The following is a 26,478-nucleotide window of genomic DNA, read 5'->3' as shown; positions in this document are numbered from 1 at the left end:
TTTTCCTCATAGATGTGTTCTTCTGTTATAAGTTCTCCCTCTCACATTTTAAAGAACATCACTAATTTAGTTGAGAACCTTTAGGTACGCTGTGAGACCAAGTTTATCTTGTATCTTTTCGGTCACTTGGTAAGTGCTGTTGCCAGAAACTGGCATTGATACACAAGACTTGAGGACTATAATCTGGTATCAATCTTGAAAGGCACTACAGAGATTTTTAAAGGCTTTGATGGATGTATGTCTAGAAAAAACTAATTTTCTGTAGCCAAATGATGTATTTTCCCTCCCTTCTGATTAAATGTCAAACTGGCTCAACAAATCAATAAGTTCAAAAACACGCTAAGAAATAGTGTAGTTTCCTTCTCTCCTAGCTGTTGGTGTCTTCATATTTAAGCCTTTTGAAAGTATTTTTTTTTTGTTTGTGAATTGGCACGCAGAAAGGTTCCTGTGTTTACTCTTAACCCAGTAGCTTCTTGGGCAAATTTGCTTGGATTTTGTTAGCAGATGTCACAGCAGTCCACTAGTTTAATATTCAGTTTTTCTGTGGGACTCTGCTGTGGTAACTTTTAACACAACAAAGAAATACAACCAGCACTGCTGGGAAAAGAAGAACCCTGAGATAAGCTAAACACATTCTTTATTAAAACTTTGCATGAATGTCAGGTTTGTCACGGTTCCAAATGTGTGTTTGGAACTTACTAAAATAATGAAAATTAATATCTGTATTGACAAAATAATTCCTGCAGTCTACGTAGCCTTACTTTCAACACAAAGATATTGTATTGGTTTTTCATGGTCTGAGACCTGCAATCTCTCAGACCGTGTGCTGTAGGGGTGTAGAATAACAATATGGTTCTTAACATGGAGTAAGGTATATAGACAGAATACCAGAGGCAATACAGTTGCACTAATAGACTCTTGAAGGCCATTTATAGGATGTTACACAAACTTGGACTTCTAATCTAATTGTGACAGGTAAGGTGTGAAGCAAAGAAGAGTAATGGTGATAAGCATGACTTATTTCCTAAAACTAACCATCACATATGACCTGCCTGTCTTGATTTGCAACAGCATGTACAAATGAGACTGCGTTACATCAAGCCTGCGTAAGAGGAGGGTGAATAATTAAATATGTTTATCATATTTGTAGCAATGTAACTTCATATTAATAACAGAGTAAAAGAGGTGCCTTAGAAGAGTTTCTTTCTGGCATTGTGCTCATGTTTGTGAGGAAGTTCCTGTTCACAGGTTCAGTGAGTGCTGAACCTACTTCTACAACTTAAATTTGGAAAACTGAGTGAGGTTTTGCCCCCATAGGTTGGCCCGCTCGTAGTGTTCCTGAATACCTGAAAGCCTGCAGAAATATCAGCATGAAGACTGTCTTTATTAATGAAAATATAATTTTAAAAATATTTTCTTGTTGCCTAACTGGTATTACATAATTTTCTTTCCTTTGTGTATTCTGTAGTGAATATTTGAAGTGGATTATATAAAAGTATAGATGGAAGTAAAAGGACCTTTTGTTTTAATTCTGTTTCTGAAATGTTGAAATGTGTATTCTTCTGAAGTTGTCACCTGCAACTGAAACCAGGGCCGTGATTTCTTTCATAGTAAGGTGTCCTGAGCTAGCAAGGAAGGGATCTTTGACCAAAAGCCTCACTCAGCAGAGCTGTAGTTGCTTATCAGTTGTTTCTTCAATAAAAAATCTTAAGGACTGAGTCAACATATTCATTGAGTATTTTAAGTATCGTGAAAGGAATGGTTTCATTTCGGTTATTAAGGTTTTCAATTTTAGAAGCTTGATAACTCTTTATTAACAGCACAATATTATATCTGTTACTGGCTGTGTGAATCAGCTTTGCCATGAAAAAGAGCTGTGTGAATGAATAACGTATCAGGGTGCTTTGCATTCATATGTGCTGGAGTTTTCCACTGAATAAGCTTAGTCTAAGAAGGCAGACAAAACGGCTTCTATGTGAACAAAAACATGGAGATGCTGCAAAGGTGTGGAACATTCATATATTGGACTTAATGACCCTTCTGGCACCCTTCCATCTTGGTATATTCTGGTCCCTATCATTCTTATGATGTTACAGAGGCAGAAAATACAGAACTTTTATCCTGCATTGAATATGCTCTTTTGTTGCTGTTAGTTGTACTTAAGACTGTCGTGCAGTGAGATACAATTAGTAGCTTGAAGCTGCTGCTTTTGATTGAAATATTCATCTGAGGTAAGGAATTTTCTTTCTTCCTTCCTTCTCTGTACACATGTCCAGTCTTGGGATTTGTTTTTCCGTAATGCGAACGCTGGCCAAACGTATGATCCTCATCTACCAGATCAGTTGGAAAGAAAGGCATCATTTCTTCAGAGTCATGGCCTGGCCCAGACACCGGGGAAAGCTGAAAAACTTGTTGAAGATCATCTTGCTGTGCAGTCTTTGATAAGAGCATACCAAGTAAGTGTACTGAGGGAAAGATGTGAGAAGTTCATTCCTTTGTGATCAACCTTTTCCTTCCTTTTGTTCTTCTTCTGATCTTAACATCTGCCTATTAAGATTTTTTTTCTCTCCAGCTCAGTTAGTTACTGACCAAACTGGAATACTAAGTAATAATTACTTGAACTAATTTTGTGTCTTATGAAGAGAGAGTATGGAGATACTGATGTTCAGGTGTGTGCAATAAGGATTGTTCAGGTGTGTGCAATAAGATAAGGACTCTTCCCACTCTTCAGCAGCAAATCTTTCCACAATTGAAGTCTGTCTTGAACTGGAAGCTGTTACAGTTTTAAATGTTTCAGTCTTCTGTAAGACAGGAGGAAATGTGCTTACCTTCTCATGCATCCAGTGTGAATGTTGAGGTTTTTGGTATGAGTAGGATTATTTGTAGGGAAAAAGAGAGGAGAAATAATGAATGAAGCAGAGACTGAATTTTGGGAGGCTGAAAGGTACCGAGTTTAGGTCAGCTTTGATGAATTTCTTTTAGAGAAGCTATTCATCAAAATTGACTTTATTTCACACTCTGATTTTTTTAACCCTTTTATTAAATTAAGAAATAGTGTAATTTCCTTTTTCCTCTAAAAGAAAAAAGGATTTTGGAAGTGATGCAGTGATTTTGGTTACACGTTTGCTAAGTCTAAAACAAGTTTAAGTATTTCTATTTGGTCTTGTGTTTAGTATCTTAATTTCACTAAGGGCTTAAAAACAGTGTGAAAGCTTCCTTTTCTACATATATTGCGTTGTCACCATTGATTCAGATATGAATCCTTTTAATCCAGTTTTTGGAGAAATATTGTAAGGGAGTAGAAAGGCTCGCGAATGCAGAGAAAATACAGAGCTCACTTTGAAATATCTATGTGGTAAACAACTCCTTCAGCCTCTTAACTTTTGCTTGCAATAAAATTTTGTTGAAGAATTGGAAAAAGTTAGGGTACGTGAAGCTACTTTGACTTGAAACTCTTTAAGGAATTGCTGTTTCCTGCGTTTGAAAGTGTGTGTTATCTGACTGAAGTGATGGAATAGAAACGTCTCTACAAATGGCAGGAACCTATGTGTCTGTGACAGACAATGAGAGAGGATTACCTAAGGCAAGTGTCTGTTTTTAAAAGGTATTTAATACCCTCTAAATTCAGTGTTGAAGGGATTAGATCAATTTGTGACCTTCCTTTGCCTGATAATGAAATGAAATTGAGAAAGATACAGAATTTTCATTTCTCAGACCTGTCACTGTTTTATGGTTTTTGTGGTAAACTGCTTTGTGGTCTGATGAGCAGATCTTCTGGAAAGGCAGTTAATCTATCGCTTTTCTAATGCAAAACACGGGACACAATGAAGGGATTTCCAGTGGAAAGTGGGTGCTTAACAAAAATAAACACAGACAATAAAATGATTTTAAGTTTAATATCCTGGCTCCTCTTTTATTTAATTATTATTTGTTTGGGATCTGTGTCTAGAATGGTATTTCCGACTCCTGCTTTGTTGCACTGTGATTTAGTGAGATGTCCGTGAAATAAGCCACTATTTTGATACAATTAATGACAATTGTATTTTAATTTGAAGCTGAATTGGATGTGAGGTTTTAAGTTTTATACCCGTGCGTAACAGTCATGGACTTTTGTTTGATGTTTAGAGCAGATATTCCAAAAATTCAGCTAGGCACTGGCACAGAAGCATACCTTTTGGCATCCTGTCTCCACCATCAGTACTGACTCAGGTGTTTTGGCTTGGTCCCTCTGAGTTTGTGTCTTCAGACCCTGCATTTGGCTCTTTTAAATTCAATACCATTTAGCTCCTAACCAATAAAACCAGCTCAATTAATACATACATGTTAGCACCTCTGCTAAATATTCTCTGATTAGGATGTGGCAAATGAGCTCGTGTTGAAAATAACTATATTCATAAACTCTGTTTTAATAAAATAACACAGAATAAAACTAATTAGTCTTGTTGAACTTGGTAGATCACATAGCATGGCAGTTCATGATAGATAAGGGATAATTTTTCTTAATTTTTTTCTTTTCTTGTAAGATACTACAAAAACTGCAGGAGTAGCCATATCCATTTGGCTTTGTTTCCTTTCATTTCTGTTTTTTAAACAGAGCTTGATGCTGTGGTTACTACAGAAAGCTTTCTGGAGCCATGGAGAGTGGTATATCCAATGCCTCTGTAATAGCAGGCAAACGCTTGGATTCTAGAAGTGTTAAACTGAAAAAGAAAAGTATGACTTTTGTTAGGTTTGAGAAAAAGAAAAAAGAATCGTTAATTTTTGTTCTTGTTATGCCTCAATATCTAGTAGCTGTTTTTTGTTCAAATTAGTAATGCATTTCTCTTCATGTTAAAAGGTCTGCAACTGAGGAGGAGAGTAAAAGTACCCAGTCTCTGAAGTCCCTACTCTGAAACAGGAAAAATAACAAAACTTTTTAGCCATGAGCTGCAAAATTACTTTACAAATGATAAGTCAAAGTGTAGTACAGAAATACTGTAAATTTCATTTGATGGTCACGGTTGCTGCATGCAGTTATATATTTTAGCTGGATGGCTTTGTGATGCTTTGCAAATTGCCTGTTAGATGTAATATTAAGACAGTATTTACTTATTTCTTAGAAACACTGACAACCATCAGTCATTTCTATTTGCCTGTTTCACCTAGTTTTGTTCAGTCCAATAAGATCAAATGTGCAAACTGCATAAAATTGATTGTGCTGAGGGGTATCTATCAGGGAACAATCTACAAGCCATACTTAGAGGAAATGCTGTCCTCAGCAGTAACTGCTATGTTATTTAGAAGGTCTTCTGTGCTAACTCTTAATGTGAAAATATTTCCTGATCTCGACAGGATCAGGATTTAGCCCTTGCTGTTACCTTTTAATAGCCAGGAGTCACTTGTGTGAATGCTTTTGACTTGAGAAGATGTGTATATTTTCCAGATTAAAGAATTGTATGATTCAGGAGAAGACAGATTTGCTAAGCTTGGAAGTGAAGCACGTAGAGACTGTTTTATCTCGTCTGATTGAGCTGCAAGATCTACCTTGCTTGCTTTCTTGCTTGTTTGCATGTGTTTGCTCATGTGTGCTCAACTATCTCTTTTTACATGTTTGCTTGTAATTTTGTGCTGGCTCATCCTTTACCCTCTCCTTCACTCTTACCCTCTATCTCTTGTGAAAACTGGGCACAGTGGATATTGTGTACTGTGTTTTAGTTAAAGACCAACTGCTCCTGCCATGTAATATGGCACAACGCTTTACTGATTTGCTCTTCTGGGTTTTGGCATTCTTGCTAATAATCTTCTTCCAGCTAATACTGGAGAGCAGATGATAGCTTAGGGAGGTGAATTCTTTCCTGATGATGCTGGAGACAGAATTGTTTGCTTAGTTCCAGTCAGATAGACTTTGTGCTGCTGTAAACAATGAAGTGGCACAGATGTTGCCGTGGGCATCATTTTGCCTGTCAGAGCTTTATTACTGGTGATTCATGAGATGCAAACAGTCTCAGAGGCCAGACTGAATTTGCAGGGCTGGTGGTTCTAAATAAGATGCCTTATTTCAGTTTGTTTGCTTATGAGTGGAATGGCTTTTGTTGTGAAATCTTCTGCAAATACAGAATGTCTGAATAGTTTTTTGTAAGTCACTTCTTATAAATGAGCTACCCTTTAATCCCTCTCTATTACTCTGTGATTTAAGTTATTAATGTTGCAGTTTATTAATGTAAACAGATTAATATTAAGATATTAGCAGTGTGAATGAAATTCTACTCACATGATCTGAATTTCTCCTTGAAAAGTAGTAAGGAGAAGGTAGTCATATCCTCATCAATTAAAAGTTTTTAATGAGGTAATTTGGTCTAGGAGTCTCATGCATAATAGAGATCGTATAGAAAACAAAAAAAACACTCGTGTGACTTAATTGAAGTTACTTCTTCTACAGTATTGCTGTGTGTTAATATAAGGCACTAATCTATAGCAACTTGTGGTGCACATTGACAGCAGCAATCCTGATAACTGAAAGCTGACTAAACTTCCCACTTACTGTGTGTTCTCTAGTATCTTCAGTATCATTCATATCATGGACTAAATTTCCAGAATTTCTCAAATGAAAATAGAGAATGCTATGTGATGTGAAGCAGGGCTCATGAAGACTGAACTTTTCACTCCTGATATAAAATTATTTTTCATCAATCCATTTTTTAAGGTCAGTAATACCATATTTTGGTATTCTGCATCTGCTCACAAGAAGATTCAGGCATAAATATAAAACAACTGAAGTAGAAAATTATTATACAAATTATTTTCTGAACTTTATCCAGATGTTCAGATCTTACCATTTGTATCAGTTTTCTTTATTTATATTTCTGTCTAATTCTACTTTAATGCCAAACAAAAACCTTGCATTCTAATGTGTAGTCTACAGTTATTAATAGGGATAGTATAAATATCTGGAGATATTAATAATGCTTATTTTTTGTTCTTTAGGGGCAAACTTTGCAACTCTGACTCTTTCTTGACATTAGCAGTGTTTGCTTGTTTTGACTTCACGGCTCATCTACGCGCTTTGGAGAGGTAGCGGTGACTTATTCCCTTTGTCTGAGTTGAATTAGCTTGATTTTGTTTTTCTGTCACTTTTTGTTTTCAGATCCGTGGCCATCATGTGGCTCAGCTAGATCCTCTTGGGATTCTGGATGCAGACCTGGATTCGTTTGTTCCATCTGACTTAATCACTACAATCGATAAACTTGGTGAGTACACAGCGTACCTTGTTATTTGCAATGGTTACTTGTCTTTTTTCTATTTCCTTGGGCTGAGGTGATTGAATAAGACATTTCAGGAAGGTTTATATCTTTTTTTGCTTGATGGTATCACAAAATAGTTAGATATTTGAGTCTCTGAAAGGAGGCTCAGACTTCATGAAGATAAAATTTCTATGCTGAGGTCACTGGTAAGGTTGCTGTGAGTTCACTTTCTGATGAGTAACGATTATAAACATAAATATATAAATTCTTACTTTTTTTTAACACTAGTAACAATTACTAATCAGTGCATCAGACTAAGTTTCTGGTGACCTAAATCACTTCTGTGCCTCCATGCTTGGTAAGTTTTTTTTTTTTTTTCATCCTGATTAAACTTCAGATGTCCCCAGTCAAAACAAGAAATAAACAGAATGGTGGATAGGGGAACATGGCAGAAATTTCACAGCTAATTGGATTCTAGCCTCTGGTATTTATCCTTTCTGTTACACTTGAAGAAGCAAAGTCTGAAATTATCAGAAGAAAGCATGGGAACTACAGAATTCATGAATTGTATGTAATCAAACAATGATTATTTTAGTTTGCTGGAAGAATATAATAAACAGGGATCTGCTTTTGAGAGGGTTGGTAAGGATGAGGGTTTTTGCTTGTTAAGAGGGCATATTTTTTAGAAGTAGTACCGACTGTTTTTTTTTTTATTCCTGTTGTACTTGAATAAAGAAACATCTGATGGATTTTTCTCTACTCTTCAATATACCTGGTCTGTTTGAAAGGTGGTATTCTGCCTGGTAAGGACAGTGAATCAATTTTTCTTTGATACATAGGGAAGCTTTTTGAACTAGTCATAAAATGTGGTGCAAGAAGCAAATAAAACACGTTCTGCTTAGGTTTACTTTAAGTACATCTGCTGCTGCTTTGTCTCTGTGTGTTCTGTTTCTGGTGGCACGAAAAGAAGCACTTCTGATCCTTGATCATACAAAAGCAGTGGAGTGCTGAAGTCTGTAAACAGGGAGGTGCTTACACAAATCAAGGTTCACTGTGAAGTTTGTCAGCCTTAAAGAGAAGTACCTACTAAAAATAAATTGGATGCATACTAACTGAAGATAATTTGTTCAGATCATAAATGATTGTTGCAATGTCAATACAGATTACTTAAAATTTTACAGATTTTACAATTTAGTGCAGTGATTGGGCAGGAGAGATCATGCTGCAAGCTCTGTGAGCACAGGAGAAACATGGTAGGAGTCTGAATGAGATGGGAAGGATGTGTCTGAGATCTTAGTAACAGCTAAAATTTCCATAATTAGGTTAGAAATTATCTTACATGTTGTCTGTCACAAAAATCTTAAAATGTTTCAGGCAGAAAATGTAAGAACAGCCTCAGATAGTACAGAAGGTGTTTTAATGTTTCAGTTTCCTCTGCATTTTCCTTGTCACAACTTTCTGGTAGGAAGTTTCTTCTGGGAGTTGCTTTTAAAATGCAGGTAGTTACGGGTATACCTACTGCACATTCAAGTTTTAGAATTGCTGAGGAACTCTTCAATTTCACTAAGATTATGGCTCTTTAAGTATGAAGAGATGCTTCTGTAAATATGCAGTGCTGCAGTACAAAGCACAGGTGTTCTTTGTGTGCCTGTACATGCTCTGTTTTTTTTTTTTATAGCAGAGTATGAAGAGCCTGTGAAGTCTGGCAGACAGCAAAGAAAAAGAATATAGAATGGTAGCAGTACTGTATAGTAAAAGTCTTGCAGCACAGTCCTTTGGCCTGATTCCAGCTCTAAATACTAACTTCTGTAGTTATTTAATCTTTAATAGCCTTTTTTAATTTTGTATCATAAAAAGTAACAGAGAACACAGTACTGTTATATGAGGTTTTCAAAGTTGTGTGTTGGGTTTCAGATCAGTGTTTAAGTGGATGCCTGCAACTTTTCCAGAATAAAAGCAAACATTTTAAGATTATATGTATTTTTTTCATTAACAAGTCAAGATTAAACATTGTCCCATGGACTCTTTAACTTGCATTGATGCCCGTCTTGTCTGTGCTGTATTTTGGCTTTTGAAACTGCATGATAGTTAAATATTTTCTTTAATTGTATTCTAAGCCACGGATTTGTATAGCTCTAATTCTAGATGAGATGATACTTCTGAACAACACTTTGTTTTAGTGGGGTAATCTGCTTTATAAGCTGCTTTGGGAATAGTGCTGTACAGGTCATTTCAGCGCTTTCTGAAACTAACTTCCCCATGAAAAGACAGGGGAAGAAATATCTTGATAGTTCTACAAGAGTGTTTGGGCAGAGTTGCATTGAGTGCGTTCTGTTATTTTAATTATTAATATTGGATAAATCAATCTGGTAGGCATACAACCAACCTGTTAACTGTTTCTTTGTGTGAAAGCTCGTTCTTTTTGGTTTGGTTTGTTGTTTTTTTTTTTTCCCACAAGGAAGAGATCCTGATCATTACAATTACACTGATTATTACAATTATGTGTTCAAGGAACATTTGGATTTTGTGTTGAGGGATATGGTTTAGTGAGTACTAGTGGTGATAGGTAGATGGTTGGACTGGATGATCTTGAAGGTCTTTTCCAACCTTGGTGTTTCTGTGATTCTGTGAATTACTCATATCATCACTTAATAGTGAAGTACAAAATACAGTACAGAGTGTCAGTGAGTCAGTGGCAGTGTTTAAATGATACAATTTAAAGAGTGTTTAAGAAAGAATGATTTGTAACTTCCAGTCAAACAGTAACTATTTAATGAACGCATTTCTTTAAAACACAGAGTGAAGTGCATTATAACAAGGAATGCCTTCAAAATATTCACATTTTCACTTCTTAATTTTTCTCAATATTTCTTTATTAAACTTTAGTTTGTGGTTGTTTGAAAAATAATTCTGGTTTCCTTTTTGCCTTGCACCTTCTTTTGCAAATTGATAATGCGCATGTTTTAGGGTTTTATGGCTTGCATGAATCAGATTTGGACAAAGTCTTTCAACTACCTACAACCACCTTCATAGGAGGAAATGAAAACAGTCTTTCTTTACGAGAGATCATCAAACGGCTGGAGGTCAGTATGACATCTTTGATTTGTGACTTGTTTTCATCCCTGCGGAAATGAACTTTTTCCAACTGTAAGTCACAGAGAACTTATTTGTCATTTATTAATACAGCACGCGTAGAATTCAGATGACAGAAAAAATGACTCCTGTGCTGCTTTTAGGGATGATAGTTCCATTAGTTTCATCTGAAATACGTAGATGAAGGATAAGTATGAAAAAGGAATATGTAGAATACTAATTCAGCCCACAGTTTTGCAAAAAAAGAACTTTCATTGATTGAAACCAGTAGAACCTTTATAATTTGTGTTTATTTGCTATCACAGATTAAACACTTGCAAACAATACTTGGATGTGCAGGGATTTCTCTTGGTGTCTTGTATTCAGTGAGACTTTTATCTCAGTAAAAAATAGGAGAATTGAGTACCAAATTGATGAAAGCCCAACTGTAGTTTATAGATGGTGTCCTCTTCTTTGACTTTTGTTCTCTGACAGATAATACAGCTATGCTATGTGAAGTCATCAAAGATAATAAATAATTTATATAAATGTACGTAGAGGAAATTACAAACAGTAAGTAGATCTAGTAGTGAATTTGTGAACTACTAAGCTAGTAGACATGGAGTGTTCTTGACTGCTTTTTTCGGGATTTTATAGTGCTGAAATAGTAGAGATTACTGTTACATGGCAGTGAAATCAGTTGCAGTAGGTAGGGCTAGGGGTGAGGGCATGGTCTAAAAGGGTAAAATAGAGAACGGAATGATGAGTAAGCAACATAAATAAATAAAAAATAAATACTGAGCATATAGGAATTCTATGCTTTAATCTGTTGAAGTGTAAGAGAATGTTTTGGGTTGCACATCTGACCCACTGTTACAGCAGCTTGTCTAATGCACAGACACAGTTTGCTTTGGAGCTCAAAATTTGCTTTTTTTTGTACTTCCAGCATGTCTCTGCAGTAATTCCCCCCCCCCGCCCAAAAAAAAGAAAAAGAATGCTTAAAACTGTAATGTACAAATGAATGGAAAAAATCAATAGCAAAATCTAAAAGCCTGGAGAAACTGATCTGTGTTAAAGAGAAAAACCCTTCAGTTTCCTTCCTCCCACCAGAGCTTTGGATTATTTTTTTTTCCATTGAAGCTGAATTAAATGACTTTTTAGATGCAGTAGAGAGCGCGTGCTATGTGTTCAAATTCGCTATGTCTTATTTCTTTCTATTGGCTGTATTTTAAACACGTTTTTTCTGGTAAAATATTCATTTTGAGGTAAGAAGAAGAAAATAAATACAACAAGATGCTAAAATTTTAGAAGCTGTGTAGTTTTTGCTTTTCATTTCTTTCTCTGCTCTCAGCTGCTTGGATTTGTTTTTGTTTTTCCATTCTTGGTAGCTATCAGATTACTTGCATGAGGCTTCATACTTGTCCTTTCGTTGTCTTTATTACTTTAGGTGACCTTTAAAAAAGGTGGGCTATATTTTAATGAATTATTTGGAATCTGTGCGTATAAAAAAGGACTATATATGTCCAGGAGTCTTGAGTTAGGTGAAATATGCCTGTAAGTTTAAGGCAGACATGTTGGCCTATTTTGAAAATCCTTTGGTAATCCAAAGGAAAATCTTTCAGTACAAAACTATTAAATGTTATTTTGTAGAGAATGCTTTCAATTCAGTAAGGCAAAACCTTCATTCAATAAAATAGTTTATTTGCGTATAGGATTAGCGTGAGGAGAATCTAGGGGAAGAGGAGATAAAACAAGATTTTCAGAAGTGTAAGAAAGTATGATTTTCAAGTTGTACTCATTTTTTCATGTCCCATTAACTTTTCAAGCCTTCTGTATTGGTGTTTTTACACCCTAGAATACTTACTGCCAACACATAGGCTTGGAATTTATGTTCATCAATGATGTGGAGCAGTGCCAATGGATCCGGCAGAAATTCGAGACACCAGGCGTTATGAAGTTTACAAATGAGGAAAAAAGGACTTTGCTGGCACGGCTGGTGCGCTCAATGAGGTATGCTGGGGTGGTGCTGGGGAACTTCTCTGAGACTGCTGGGCATACATGGACATGGGAAGTGGTGGGCTCAGTAAACTTGAGGTAGAGGTTAAGAGTTGAAATGAAACCTGGAGTGCGAGTGGATGTAGTTAACCTGGCTACATTATCAAGGGAAAGCATGTACTGTGAGGTTTATCAAGGTCTGTGAATTTTAGTTCTGTTTTCTTAAATGGGAAGTGGTGATCTTTAACACTCATACAGAGTTTTGTGGCAAATGTGGCAATGTTTGAATTAGCTTTTGGAGAAATAACAGGGGAAAAAATGTTTCAGCAGATATCCTGCTGTATAGCCTGTATTCAGTGATATCCATGTTAGACCATTCATAGCCTGTTTCGAAAAATAGGTGTCATAACAAGGTCCCTTCCAACTCTAAGGATTCTATAAAACAACTTTGGGAGCTGATATCCTGCCATGTGCGTATCTTTCTGGTAGCACGTGGTAAAAAGAAATCAGACTGTCAATTCATAGAGAATTTTTAGATGAGTGGAATGTTAACACGAGCTTTGTTTGACTCACTGGGATACTAACAGTCCCTTTGGAAAGCTGTGTCAAGATAGGACTGGATTTGGGTATTTTTTCAAGTCCGGTTTTTGTCCTCTGCCTTTTGAGGTGTATGAAATGTGCTGGCAGCAAGAGTTTTGTTCTCTGTACTGTAGGAAAGCATGTCTGGAAGCAGCTCATTGATTACTCCCATTGTGACTGTTTGTATAGAAATGCTTTATTTCCAGAGCCTGAATTAGATTCTCTTCCCGGGCATGAGATTTATGCTAGCTGTTACGTTTTGAAACACTTTGCATATCCCTTGGTAAACACAAGAGTTAGCAATATTTAAAGGCAAGTTTTTTGATTAAGCTTCTCTATTCAAAGACTTAAAAATGAAGGGTGCATTGGAAGTCTTAGAAGGTAATTTGCCAGGCATTTTCTTTGCCAATATTATAACAAAATTGTTTCTCCAGTTATAAGTTAAGCAGAAATAAGTCACTTACTGGTCAAGTGAATGTTGCACTTGCATAAGTTTGTTTATCAAGCTCTTAGTGTAAATAATCTCCATTTCTCTCTAGAGACAAAAATTTTTGCTATTATTCCTGTTTGTCTAAGCTGTGGAAAAATCTGCAGTTTCTAGTGGCAAGAAGCAGCCAAATGCTCGTCTTTTACCAAATCAATTTTCTGCTGTAAATGGAAGAAAAAAGTTTTACTTAAGTTTCTATCCATCTAGTGTGCTAGTTTTGTCTGAAAATGAACAAGAAAAAAAGAAATCTGGTTTTGTGAACAACTGATTGTACTCATGAGAACAGTTTGCAAAGAGATTTTGTAAAGCTACATCATTTTACCTAAGAATCTTGTTATTGAAATTGTTACTTTCAAGTACATACTTCAGGTACTTGAAACTGTATTTTAAAGCAAGATTTCTCCTTCTTTGTGATGTTTACATGTATCTTGTTGAACAAAAGACCTTCTTCCCATAAAACAATGACTAGATATTTGAGCTTTGTGCATTAGTCAACATATCAGTGCTGGACAATGATTGTGTAGTCTGGGCATCTTAGACCTGTGCAGGGTGAAGTCTTTCCATATTTCCCCTTCTGTCTTACATAAAACTTGCTCCTTGCTGAGCACCAGATACGAGTAGCAGCAGCTTGCCTGCCTTGTGAACTCACAGCAGCATATGGGGGCCTTGCAAGATGTGACTGAAATATTGTAGTTCTACACGCTTATTGACAGCATGACTTAAATTACAAACTTTCTAATTGTTCAGTATTGGCTTGCAGCTACAAAGAGAAGGAAAACTGGATACAACAAGTTCTTTTATTTGCTCTGTAAGGCTTGGTGTTCGCATAGGGACCTGCTTTCAGTTCATATGAACAGGCATGACCCCACTGACTTCCTCAGAATTATGGCAGCATGTTTTAGCCGAGGTATTCAATGTTTATCTAAGGAGAGTCTCTTCATTTCTCTTCTTAATTGCATTTCAAAGATGTAGATGTCAACATTTTAAGAGAGGAATAAGCCACGTCTTAATGGATTATGGCAGCGCTATAAGCCCAGACACTGCAAAGATGATTTTATACAGTTATTTTAATGAAGATGTATTCTCTTTGCATTTTTTATCTCCACGCTTGACAACAGATGACCCTTTTGGTATTTGTTAAAAGGTACTTTTTAACCACTTGCACTGCCTCTGGTCCAAATGCATTAAAGAATGAAAAAGCATAGAGTTGTCGAGGATAGACACTTTTCTCCAGATGCAGCTGGACCAGAAATTCCTGCGTCTTTTCTCTTGGCATGTTTCCAGCCATTACATCAGGCAATTTGTGGAGCTCTGCTATTGAAATAGGCATGCTTTCTGCTGCTGTTTTCTTTGAAAATGCAGCTCCTCTATTTTCTTCAATCCAAAGAGTAGACTTCTTTTCTAGGAAGGGTTATTCATGGGAAAGAGCAGTGTTTAACTTGAATTTTGACCAAGATGGTGACTCTTCTGCCTATCTGAATTGTTTCAAAGTCAGGGTAAATAATTCTCAGATGGAGGAGGAAGACTTAATTTGGTCCTGTCTTCTTCTCTCTACCCCTTTCCCCAAAGTGTGACTGATCACTGGAGGCCTATAAGCATGTATTCATAGATGTTTTAAAACAAGGTAATGTACTTTTCTTTGCTAAAAGATTTTAATGTATTTGCTACATTTCTGTAATGTAAATACTGCTTCTTGTTTTTGTTTTTTTTTTCCTTTGGTAAAGATTTGAAGACTTCCTTGCTCGCAAGTGGTCTTCTGAGAAGAGATTTGGTTTGGAAGGATGTGAAGTAATGATTCCTGCGCTTAAGACAATCATTGATAAATCCAGTGAAATGGGAATTGAATACGTTATAATGGGGATGCCTCATAGGTAATGCCAACAGAAACCCCCCATTGAATGGTTTTAGTCTTAAGGCAGGCTTTGAGCAGTGGAATTTTATTAATAAAATTGATGTTTCCACAGCTTCTCTAACAAGAGTTTGTTACAGTGAGCAATGGCTATGCAGAAATGTAACAAACGTGTCAGTGACAGCTACGGCCTTCACAGGTGCACTTTGGAGCTGACAGCAAGTGTGGCAACAGCTGTGATATTTATTCCATTGAGTCTAGAATTGAAAAAGCAGGGTGAGATAGACATACTTCTGCGGTCTGTTAATTGCTAATTAATATCATGTTAAAACTGCTGGATAACTGCATAATTCACTGCTTATAGTTTGATAAGTAGATGTTGAAAACATTGGGAGTGCATTAGGGGGGATAGAATGAAGGGTTTCAAGCTCAGTAGTTTAAAGTGAACTACTGAATTGCAAATTTCTGACAGAGGTGTCTTGCGGTTTTAAAAGTTTTATGCTCCTGACTCTGTTCAATTAGCATTTTTGAGACATAATGTTTGGAATTTTCTTAGAGGTAGGCTGAATGTATTGGCTAATGTCATCCGAAAAGAGCTGGAACAGATCTTCTGTCAGTTTGATCCCAAACTTGAAGCAGCTGATGAGGTAAGGTGCTTCTTCAATAGATATACCTAGAGAGATAAACAGTCAAGGTAGTTTTTAAATGCTTTTGGTCACAGAATGATAGAATTGCTCAGATTGGAAAAGACCTGATCATCGAGTCCGACTGCAGCCTAACCTGTCATAGTTGTCATAATAGCATTATCAGCTGCTGAAATGCACTGTTATATTCTTTCATTTAAGGACAAAGGTCATTTGATAAAATTTCATAATAAATTTGAAGACTGTACTGCGCTGTTAACATTCAGAAGGTGTCTTAGTTATAGAGCCTTTAAGAAAATGAGTGAAGATATGTCAGTTCCTGAGTTTATATTCAAGACTTGTTGTCACTCTGAAAGTAATGCCTTGTATTTATTTACATATATTTATTTATAAACTACAAAAGATAAAGAGCACAATAATAGTTTGATAGAACAAATTTTCAACTCCAAAGCACTGTTTTTCAACATAGTCTCCATCCTTAGCTATGCATTTTCACCAACTACGAACAAGAACCTGCATGCTGTGGTCATGGAAATCTATACCAGCAGAGGTGACCCACTGTCACGACTGCTGAAATGCGCCATCCACTGCATCGCTGAGCTCACATCAACTGTTTGTTCTCTATAAACATTCAGCAAGTGTCAATGGGTGTCACTGGACACATTTTTTTTCCACGTGGAGGAATATAAAATTCCACACCTTTGCTTCTTACACACTTCCATGTCAGATGCTGTTGTGTCAGACTGCTCCTCTGCTGCCATTCGTCATGCAGCAGCAAAATTGAATGGAATACCTGTGGAAAGTTCAACTTCTACTGCCATACTGCCAACATCCGCCTCTGACATCATGAGCCAACATAATAAAACAGGAGGCATTACTTTTGGAGTGGCCTTTGTGTGTATGAAATGAGAATCAGTACTTTACAGATATTTGTGGTGGTTTCACGCTGACAGCTAGCTAAGTTCCACGGCCGCTCTCTGACTTGCCCACTCAGCAGAGCAGGAGGGGAAAATACAATGAAGAAAAACCTCCTGGGTTGAGGTAAGGGCAGGGAGATTACTCACCGGTCGCCATCACAAACAAAACAAGACTCATCATAGGGAGATCAATGTAATTTATTGCCAAGTACCAACAGACTTGAGCAGTGAAGAGTAAAAGCAAGCTAAAGACATTCTCCAGTTGATCTATCCTGTTCAGCCTCCCCACCCACGCAGCACAGGGAATTGGGGTCTGTGTTCAGTCCGTAGAATGGTAGCGCATACTGATGTAAAATTAGCTAGATCCATTTCTCAGAATGAAGTAGAATTTTCATACATAGTCAGATGCAGTTTGTATGTATAGCATTCCTGAGCTTTGACTACATCTTGCACATTAGGGATCTGGAGATGTAAAATATCATCTGGGAATGTATCATGAGAGGATTAACAGAGCAACAAACAAGAAGATTACTTTATCCCTGATGGCTAACCCTTCTCACTTGGAAGCAGTCGATCCTGTTGTGCAGGGGAAGACAAAGGCTGAACAGTTTTATCGAGGGGATACTGCAGGGAAAAAGGTAAAGGTTGTTTAATGTTGTAGTAATTCTTGCTAGTAGGCTCTGAAGTATTTTTAATAAAAATAATTTACTAACAATTTTGTATTGCAGTCTTCCTCTCTGCCCCTTTCCCATAAGAGATAGATGGTAACCTATTTAACTAGATAAAGCTTTCAACGTGGTGCCTTAAGGGTAACTTCAGAAGGCAGACATAAAACTATTTCATTTGAGAACTGAACAAAGACAGCAGAATGCTGACAAGTCTATGGTTTATTGTAAAAATACAATGCAGGATGCTGATATAACTTAGAAAAATATGAACTTATTTCATAAGCACTACAGAAACATAGAGCAGAGAGATCGTGCTGAGAATTGGAGTTTAACTTTCTAATCTGTGTGTGGTTTTGTGCGTACAATCCTCCATCTTAGGTTATGTCCATATTGTTACATGGGGATGCTGCCTTTGCAGGACAAGGTGTTGTTTATGAAACATTTCATCTTAGCGACCTTCCTTCTTACACCACAAATGGAACTATTCATGTTGTTGTCAACAACCAGGTAATAAAAAGAACATTTTTGAATCAATTTATGTACTGAGTTTTGTTGTCTTTTTTTTTTTTTGCTAGTATATTTATTTATTTATTCTTGCTTATTAGCTTGTTGTCTCCGTTCATTAGAATGGCTAGAATGTTCCTGAAAACAGTCATAGTGTCTAGTAACTCTGGATAATACTTCATCGCCTACCTTTATTTCATTCAGTTTGTAACAACTGGGTTATGTTTGCTTTGTTTAGTTCATAAGGGAGCAAAGGGAAAAAAGCTCATATTGCTAGTTAAAATGAAAAGCTAAGGCTACTACTGTGTATGTGACAGTCAAATGAAAACCCAAGTGTTCAAAGCAAAGTAGAGGGTGACACCTTCATCACTGTAATGGAAGTTCTTGGATTTTTTTAGATTGGCTTCACCACAGACCCCCGTATGGCACGTTCATCTCCATATCCTACTGATGTTGCTCGTGTGGTCAATGCTCCCATTTTTCATGTGAATGCTGATGACCCTGAAGCAGTGATGTATGTGTGCAGTGTAGCTGCAGAATGGCGAAACACATTCAACAAAGATGTGGTTGTTGACTTAGTAAGTCTTGGTTTTCATAACTTTTCATTCTGTATATAATTCTTTTACGTTTTCTCTATTCAGGAGACATAGTTTGATTTGAATGACTTTTAGTCTCTTCTTTTTAAAAACAAAACAACAAAAAAAAGATCTGCAATAATCGATAAACTTTTTTTTTATACCAGAGGCTTATATATCTCTGTACAACTATGAAATAGAATAATTTCATTCTACATCTTTCTTCACCAATGGAAACAATCTTTCCTTTTGTAGGTTTGTTACCGTAGGAGAGGGCACAATGAAATGGATGAACCAATGTTCACCCAGCCCCTAATGTACAAGCAGATTCACAAGCAGGTGCCAGTGCTGAAGAAGTATGCTGACAAACTGATCGCAGATGGGACTGTAACCCTGCAGGAGTTTGAGGTACAGTATATCAATAGAGTTAAAAGGAAGTTACAGAAGTGTCAGCAGGAAGACACAGTTGTCATTGCATGTTGTCTGCTTACAAACCTTTCTTTCATTGCTGTGATTTTAACACTTTTCTGATCCAATTCAGTTTGCGTTGTTATGGAAAATACCAAATTTGAAATGTAATTGCTACAGAAGTACTACTTTGGTCATATTTGTTACTTCAACCCTTGCCTTATGATCCAATTAGGAACAAACTCCACTTAAATGTACATATGTATTCCTATTAAAAAAAAAAGGAACGGAAAGTACTGTGAAGTAATTAATACATATAATAAGAGAAAAAAGAAAAATAATCAATTCTGAGATTTGTAGAAGGAGATGTTGGAGATGCAGGAATTTTTCATCTCCAAACCAGCAGTAAGATGGTGTTGGAGTGCTCATAGGCATAACCTGTAGCTTCATGTTCATCACCGAGTGGCAGTTGTATTCAGCAATAAATTAAAAAAAAACAAACCAACAATGTAAGCTTTTTATTTCCTTGCAATAATTCAGATACCTAGGTTCAGACAGATAACTTGAAATGTTCCAGAAGGATGAAATGTAGGGTCTGGTGCCCCTGTTGAGCTAGGTAGGTCTTTTCTAAAAGGGAGTAGGTAGAGTGCAGATGAAACAAAGGATCTTTTGAGAAGCTGATATTGAGGATGAATTAAAAAACATTCTGTTATTCTTAAGAATGATTACAGTTTATGCAGAACTAGTTATCTTTAATAGCTCTAAGAATGGATAAGTGCTGGCATGGAGTTCAACTGCATTCAGGATCCTGATTGGATATTTTGCTATGCAGACTAATGTCCTCATTGCTGTTGATATTTCAAAGATGAGCTAGTTCATCTACTTGGATGTGGCTTTGAATTGAAATGTGGGTATTGTTGAACAGTTTATTCTCCCTCAGTTCTCTATCTGTTGCCACCGATGACTGTGACTTGCAGATCCTTAGCTAGAATCAGACCAGTTTCCTAGAAGGTTCTTTTCTAGTCTAGTTTTCTGTAGCCTGAAGTAACAGTTGAATAACGCTGATCTTAGAAATATGACTGCAAATTATATTCAATTCTGTCTTTTAAGAGTACTGCTTGTCACTTTGTCTCCTAGTCCTATCCTCTCTAACATCTGTCCAATAAACTAAATAATTTATTCAGAGTTATGTGGATAATAAGCATTTTTCTAGAAGACTTTCTACCCTATTTTATCCTAGATAAAATCCTAGATAAAATGAAAGCGTTTCCGTAATTTTAATTAAATTTTGTTCTGGAGCTAAAAACTGAATGGGAGGTGCAAAGATGTTTTCAAAAGAATGTTCTTGTTCTACAGGAAGAAATTGCAAAGTATGATAGAATATGTGAAGAAGCATACACCAGATCTAAGGATAATAAGATTCTACACATTAAACACTGGCTTGATTCACCTTGGCCTGGTAAGGACCGTCCTTTCTTATAAGCTGATGTTTATATGGTTTTGCTTCTGTTTTGAATTCTAAGTCTGAAATTCTTCAATGGTTTATCAGCCAGTGTTTCTTAAAAATAAACCTTTGGTTTGCCCATGTTAACAGTAAATGAAACGTTCTGCCAGATCAACTTGAAAGAGGATGGTTTTTTAAAAAGAAATGTGGAAGGTCAGATTGAAGCTTAAAAAGCCCTCTTTTCAGTTCACTAGAAAAGGAAAAGAAGAAAATACGGGAAGAAGAAGTATGTCTCATCCTCTTTTTTTTTTTTTTTTTGAGGGATTTAAGTGCCGTGGGCGTTTTATTGTCTACCTATGCCCACACAGTTGGACATCTTTCACAAGAAGTCAAAGTAGAAATAAAGCAGATCATTATGTGCCTTCAAGATTAAGTACTGTTGTCATGCAGAAAATGAGGATATGGTTGTCTCCCTTTGAAAGGTGAAGAACGGGATTAGTGTGTTTCTTAGAATGTCTGTTAATCAATGCGATCGCCTCACTAGATCTTTACTTCCAGGATTCTTTAATGTGGATGGAGAACCCAAGAGCATGTCCTGTCCTCCAACTGGCATTTCAGAAGACCTGCTGACTCACATTGGCAATGTAGCTAGTTCAGTGCCAGTCAAAGACTTCAAAATACATGCAGGTCAGCTGGAATCTTTGTTTCCGTTAGTGGCTGTATTTCTTGCTCAGATTTTGTTTTTCTGCAAATGAATTGCTGTTGGGTGTTTTCCAAGGAGGAAAATGCCCGTGACTTTTATTTCACCTCTTTTACCCTAGGGGGAAAGGAGAATGTGACAGTTCAGGTTAGAATCACAGAATCATAGAATTGCTCAGGTTGGAAAATACCATAAAGATCATCAAGTCCAACCACAACCTAGCCAACACAACCTACTACCCTAGCAACACAGCTAAATCATGTCCCTGAGCACCACATCCATACAGTTTTTAAACACAGGTTCACACTGCCTGCTCTTGTTTTTTCAGCTTCACACTGCTTCTGTTCCCTACCTCCTTAAAATAGATTTTTCTCTGAGGGAGGTTAAACTCTATGTAATGTTAAGTTAGTAATCTTTTGATTTGTCAAGTCCTTTTGTGAAGCACTTGGGGGAAGTAAGGAATCCATCTCAGTGCTATTCATGTTTTTACAAATGCTAAAAGCAGTGTTAATTTGAGGTTCACTTAAGACATTTGTCTTGTAGTTAGACAGTTTTCTGCTCAGAAATATAGCTTGATCTTTTCAGGCCTGGCAACGCTGCTGATATGTTATGAGAGTAATTTTAGTACAGCTGAATGAACTCCACGTGAGCAAATTCAGACACAGTTTCCCTTTCAACTTAGCATTTAGTGTTGATAGCATAAATCTACCTTCTTCTCAAAAAGTCTTAACTCTTGGTCTGAAGGGATTCAGTTCTGAATTTAGCATCTATTGTAGTAAAAAGCTAAATGTGCCTGTCACACTGAGGAGCTCCTGGCACTCTGTCAAGCTTCTGAGTAAATTCTTGTACTTCCTGGTCAGGTTGAACTCTTAACAGCTCTACAGGGAGCAAAGACACGTTCATTCCCTGGTGAAACATGGAACTGCTTTGTTTAGGGACCTTTTTTCTTTTACTGGCTTGGGAATGTACTTAGGATTAGAAGAAAGAGCTATTTTTTTGTTTTGTCTTCTGGGCAAAATCTCCAGATACTCTTTCATCTCCAGAATCACCCATTGAGGAATAAAGTGTCTGTTGAAGATGTTTCATGTGTTCGTGTTCCTATGGAGTAGTGAAAATAGGGCATTACTAGTTATCAACTGCAAGCTTGTGGGCAGATACAACTAAAGATGAACTTTAAAACTCGTCTACAGATTTGCACACTTTGTTGGTGATGCTATAATTTTAAACTATAAATTCTAGAATATAGTCAGCTAATAAAATTTAGTATTGGATATTCTAACTAAAAAGGCAGCCTCTTTTTATTAACTTGACTTTGACAGCAAGTATGATTTGCCATTATAATTATTCCGTGTGGGCAAATAATTCTCTAACTTTGGTCTTCTAGATTCTTTTACACAATTTAAAAGCCACAAGAGGGGAAAAAAAAAAAAAAAAGGGAAGAACACCTTCAGAGTGCGTTGGCCTTCCACTAAAAAAATTATAGATTAATATCTCCCGGTGTTCCTGGAAAAAGTGGAAGCTGATCTTGTTTTGCCAAGTGTTTTGTATATTCTGTGGAAGAGACAATTTTCAAAATTTTCTTATTTAAATAGAGACAAATTCTAAGAGAGTAGTTTTACATGGAGAGCAAGCAGAGTGATTTTTGTAAAGGTTGGGAAAGTAACAAAGGGAAGAATAGGAATATAGCAAATAGAATAGCTTGCCGAAATCATCAGTGCAAATGTGCAAATAAGGTAGTGTTAAGTGACACTGAATTCTCTAGGCTTATATAGCCTCAGCTGGAAGCACCTGTATGCAACTTCAAAGGATATTCCAATTCCAATGAAAATTGCAGTGTTACAACTTATGTCTTGACTCACCGGTGTATAATCTTCACTTGTAAATAAACCAAAACCAAGCAACAATGCCAACAGTTAAAACAAAAACAAAAAAACAAACAAACAAAAAAAAACCTGCCCTAAAACCAACCATTGCTTACCAACTGAAAATCCTTTGGCAGCTACTATGATTTTTTATTTATAAGATATTCATCATATTGATTAATTTTGCTTGTTTCCTTATTGTACCTCTAGAGTCCTATAAGACAAACGCCAAGAAAAAATGAGAGTGAGAAAGACAGAAGAACTCAAAAGATGACATTTTCAGTCTTTTACAAAACAGTACTTGGTGGTAGATATGTGAAAATAAATGTTTAGGAAGGAGTGTCTGACTATGAGTCATTCTAATTGTTCTCAGTAGTTTCTGGCAGCAGAGTTGTCATTTTCTTCTGATAAAACAAGGTACAGAAAATGTACAAACCTTTGCTTAGGAAACAAGTTATTTTACTTTGCTAGCAGTTCAAACCTAGGAGAACTAATATGGTCTACAAAGTGAATTTTGTTTTAACTTGACTGCAGTTCTTCTGCATTTCATGAAGACAGCGGATCAGCAACTAAGACTAAAAGCAGCAATCTTTGAGTTTTCCTGATGAGTTCTCCTGTTCCTGCATACTGTAGCCAGTGAAGAAAATGGTGAATGTAGTGTGAATATCAAATATCTCTGAAGTAGATCCACTGATTTCTGATCTTTATTCCAATAGGACTCTCCCGGATTTTGAGAGCCCGCTTGGAGATGACCAAGAACAGGGTTGTTGACTGGGCCTTGGCAGAATACATGGCTTTTGGCTCTTTTCTGAAAGAAGGGATTCATGTCCGATTGAGTGGACAAGACGTAGAGAGGGGCACTTTTAGGTGAGTACTGAGATAACTGTTAAAAGCTGTCCCATACTTCAAGAAACACATTAGCAATTTTTAAACAATACGGTCTTTTGAGGGAAGAGGGAAGCTGAGGCTATTCAACATCAGTCTTAATGTCATAGATTCTAGCAGTTCATCTACTGTTTATGTAAATGGAGTATTTTAAAGAGTAGTGTTTAGTGTAGAATAAATGAATAAACATTTTTAGATATACTCTTATCTGTCTGAAAAGCAGAAATTATTTCTTCCTACTTAACAAGTAAAAATTCTGCTGCAATCCACGTAATTGCGGAAAAGTAAGAGAAGTGCATTTGCTGCTACAAATTCTGAAGCCTTTAAATACTGCTCTAGTGGTAGCTTCTTGAAACTCCACTGTCCTGTGAACAAATATCTTGCCAGTTGGCAAGGCTCTTCTAAATGAAACAAGATCCTTTGTACTGAGACTCTTAAAGACCGTGGAGCATGAATGAATGGTAAATTTCATCACTTCATAAAGTATATTCACTTCTGCTGCCTTACCTGTCTCTCCACGGAGTAAAATCTTAATGATGTATTTAATTGAACCCTTTGATGCAAAGCCTGTTGCTGGGGCTGAGGTAACTAACAGCTTCACTAAGTTTAATTGTGGATATTTGCAGGAAAATAAGAAATCTTGGCGCCTGACTTCAGTCGTGCAGTGCAGTGTTGTGTTTCTGTTCTGAGTTTCCTTTGGTATTTAGTCACTGGGCTCGCATTCTAATGGCGGCTTAACAAAATCCTTCAGACAAAAAAAAAAAAAGCAAGGCTGAAAACTTGGAGATTACCCTCTCTCATCCTTCCAGTTTCTCATCGTCCTTGATTTCAGTACCACGGTCTTGTAAATGGCAAGCACCTCCTGGTGGAGGAATGCATATCTATTGTTCAGCAAGCTAACTATCTAATTCTGTTGAGTGCTTAGTGTTAAGTCTGACACACACCTATAGACTTGTCTTAAGAAGACTGATTCTCTGTATTCTCAGTTCTCTAACTGGTGGAAGAGGATTTGCCAGACCTACTGTACAGATTTTCTTAGTGTTTAAGATGACAAGAGTTGTTGTGCTCACAGAAATACAGAGATAACACAAAACAAATGTCACAAATAATAGCTATTTTGACTGGCAAAGGCTACCTGGAAATTAGTGTCCTACCTGGATTTTATTCTTCAGCCTTTAAAAAACAATTTAAAAGGTATTCATGTAAAGAGACTTGATTCTGTATCAGTCAGACAGCTAACTGACAACTGTATTAAAAAAGCAAAATGTGACTTGCATGTCTATATGCAAGGGCTGCTCTGAAAACAGTGCCTCCTATTTTATTATATTGGCCCACAGTGTCAGAGGTAAATGGTGATAGGGCAGTAGGGGTTGAACCTTTCCACCATAACATTTTGTTGCTGTGCAACAGGTGACAGGAGAGGGACAGTGTGACAAAAAGGCATCTGACATGATGTGTGTATGAAGCAAAGGGGTGGAAATGAAATCCTCCATGTGGAAAAAGTGGCACCCGTTGACACCTGTTGGTGCTTGCTGAAAGTTTTAGAGACCAACCAGTGGATGTGAGCACAGTGGGACAGTAGGTGGTGCATTTCAGCAGTTGTGACAGCAATATGAAAGACAAGTTGTGTTATGGTTGGCCATGCACAGCTGTCAGACCATGAAATGAAGAGCTCTTGTTCATCGCTGTCAAAAATGCACGGCTAGTGGTGGTAACTGTGTTGAAAAACAGTGTTGTGTACTTGAGGATTTGCTCTCTCAAGCAGTGTTATTGAGCTCTTTGTTGTCATTTCCATGGAAATAAATAAGGAAGCATTACTTTCAGAGCAACCTGGCTATCCAACTCTGCTCATTGTAATCAGCTTTTGCTCAGGAAATACAACTTCGCATTCAAGAAGCTTATCTCTTGACTACACTCTTTGTCTTCGTCTGAATGACAAAACCAAAACGATGGTTTCACAATTATTTCTTCTGTAACAGCAGTACTTACGTATTTTCTCCTTTCTACCTCTCTCTCTGTGTTAATCTTTAAAGTCTCTGTCTTTTCCTGGTTTTATTTTTGTTGACTTCTAAATAGATTTCAGAGCTCTTCTGCTAGCATTCATTGTAGCAAAGGGAAACACAAAAGGACTCAGTCTTCAGTTCAGTATTGGCAGCTATACAACACGCAGTAGTTGTTACTAGTATAATAACTATCCTTCTGTTAGCAGTCATAAAGCTGGACATATTGGTGTGATTCACTCAGTTAGTCTGCTCAGAGAGTTAATGGATTGCAGTAATTACTTCAGTCATCTTTGTTTTGACAGCACTCCTTGGTGCCCCATTCTAATGCTGATTAATGGTGTTCCAGGGAACTGTAAGTGGTGTGAATGGAAATAGCAGGAAAGAAGATGAAACTGTTTCAAGTGTTGGCGCTCAGATTAGATTAGATTATTTTTTTGTGAGAAAGGTAAAGAATTGTCCTAAGGAAAAGATTAATGACATTTTCCACAAAGGAGAGTAGAATGTTCTAGTAGTATTTTTTCCCTTTGATTTTTGATTTCTGTCAGTCTAAAACGTTGTGTAACAACCTCCTGCCTCCACCTCACTGCCTTCCCTGTTCAACTTGCAATTATGTATTTTGAATTTCCTTGAATGCTGGAGAACAGTCTTGAATAATCAGCGCAAGTC

At 36.8% G+C, this 26,478-nt stretch overlaps 1 protein-coding gene across 9 annotated transcripts in view; it reads left to right on the top strand.

Moving 5' to 3' along the window:
• The window catches only part of OGDHL (oxoglutarate dehydrogenase L), a 55,219-nt gene that overhangs the window by 7,625 nt on the left and 21,116 nt on the right, over positions 1 to 26,478 (top strand). For 7 of the 9 annotated variants that reach the window (XM_090144774.1, XM_090144767.1, XM_090144768.1 and 4 more), the window contains 13 exons: positions 2,277 to 2,456; positions 7,124 to 7,226; positions 10,188 to 10,303; positions 12,148 to 12,302; positions 15,078 to 15,224; positions 15,759 to 15,849; positions 17,222 to 17,401; positions 17,810 to 17,938; positions 18,334 to 18,513; positions 18,766 to 18,918; positions 20,275 to 20,377; positions 20,921 to 21,049; positions 23,641 to 23,791. In XM_090144774.1, the coding sequence (XP_090000900.1) occupies positions 2,277 to 2,456; positions 7,124 to 7,226; positions 10,188 to 10,303; positions 12,148 to 12,302; positions 15,078 to 15,224; positions 15,759 to 15,849; positions 17,222 to 17,401; positions 17,810 to 17,938; positions 18,334 to 18,513; positions 18,766 to 18,918; positions 20,275 to 20,377; positions 20,921 to 21,049; positions 23,641 to 23,791 (1,817 nt within the window). The remainder of the gene's footprint in view (positions 1 to 2,276; positions 2,457 to 7,123; positions 7,227 to 10,187; positions 10,304 to 12,147; positions 12,303 to 15,077; positions 15,225 to 15,758; positions 15,850 to 17,221; positions 17,402 to 17,809; positions 17,939 to 18,333; positions 18,514 to 18,765; positions 18,919 to 20,274; positions 20,378 to 20,920; positions 21,050 to 23,640; positions 23,792 to 26,478) is intronic. The other 2 variants (XM_090144776.1, XM_090144775.1) reach the window with 2 other exon arrangements.

This window comes from Phasianus colchicus, chromosome 8 (genome assembly GCF_987193195.1).
Source record: "Phasianus colchicus chromosome 8, bPhaCol1.hap1.1, whole genome shotgun sequence".
In the NCBI taxonomy this organism is placed as follows: domain Eukaryota; kingdom Metazoa; phylum Chordata; class Aves; order Galliformes; family Phasianidae; genus Phasianus; species Phasianus colchicus.
The sequence above is the reverse complement of the archived record's forward strand: the minus strand, read 5'-3'. Positions and strand labels throughout refer to the sequence as shown.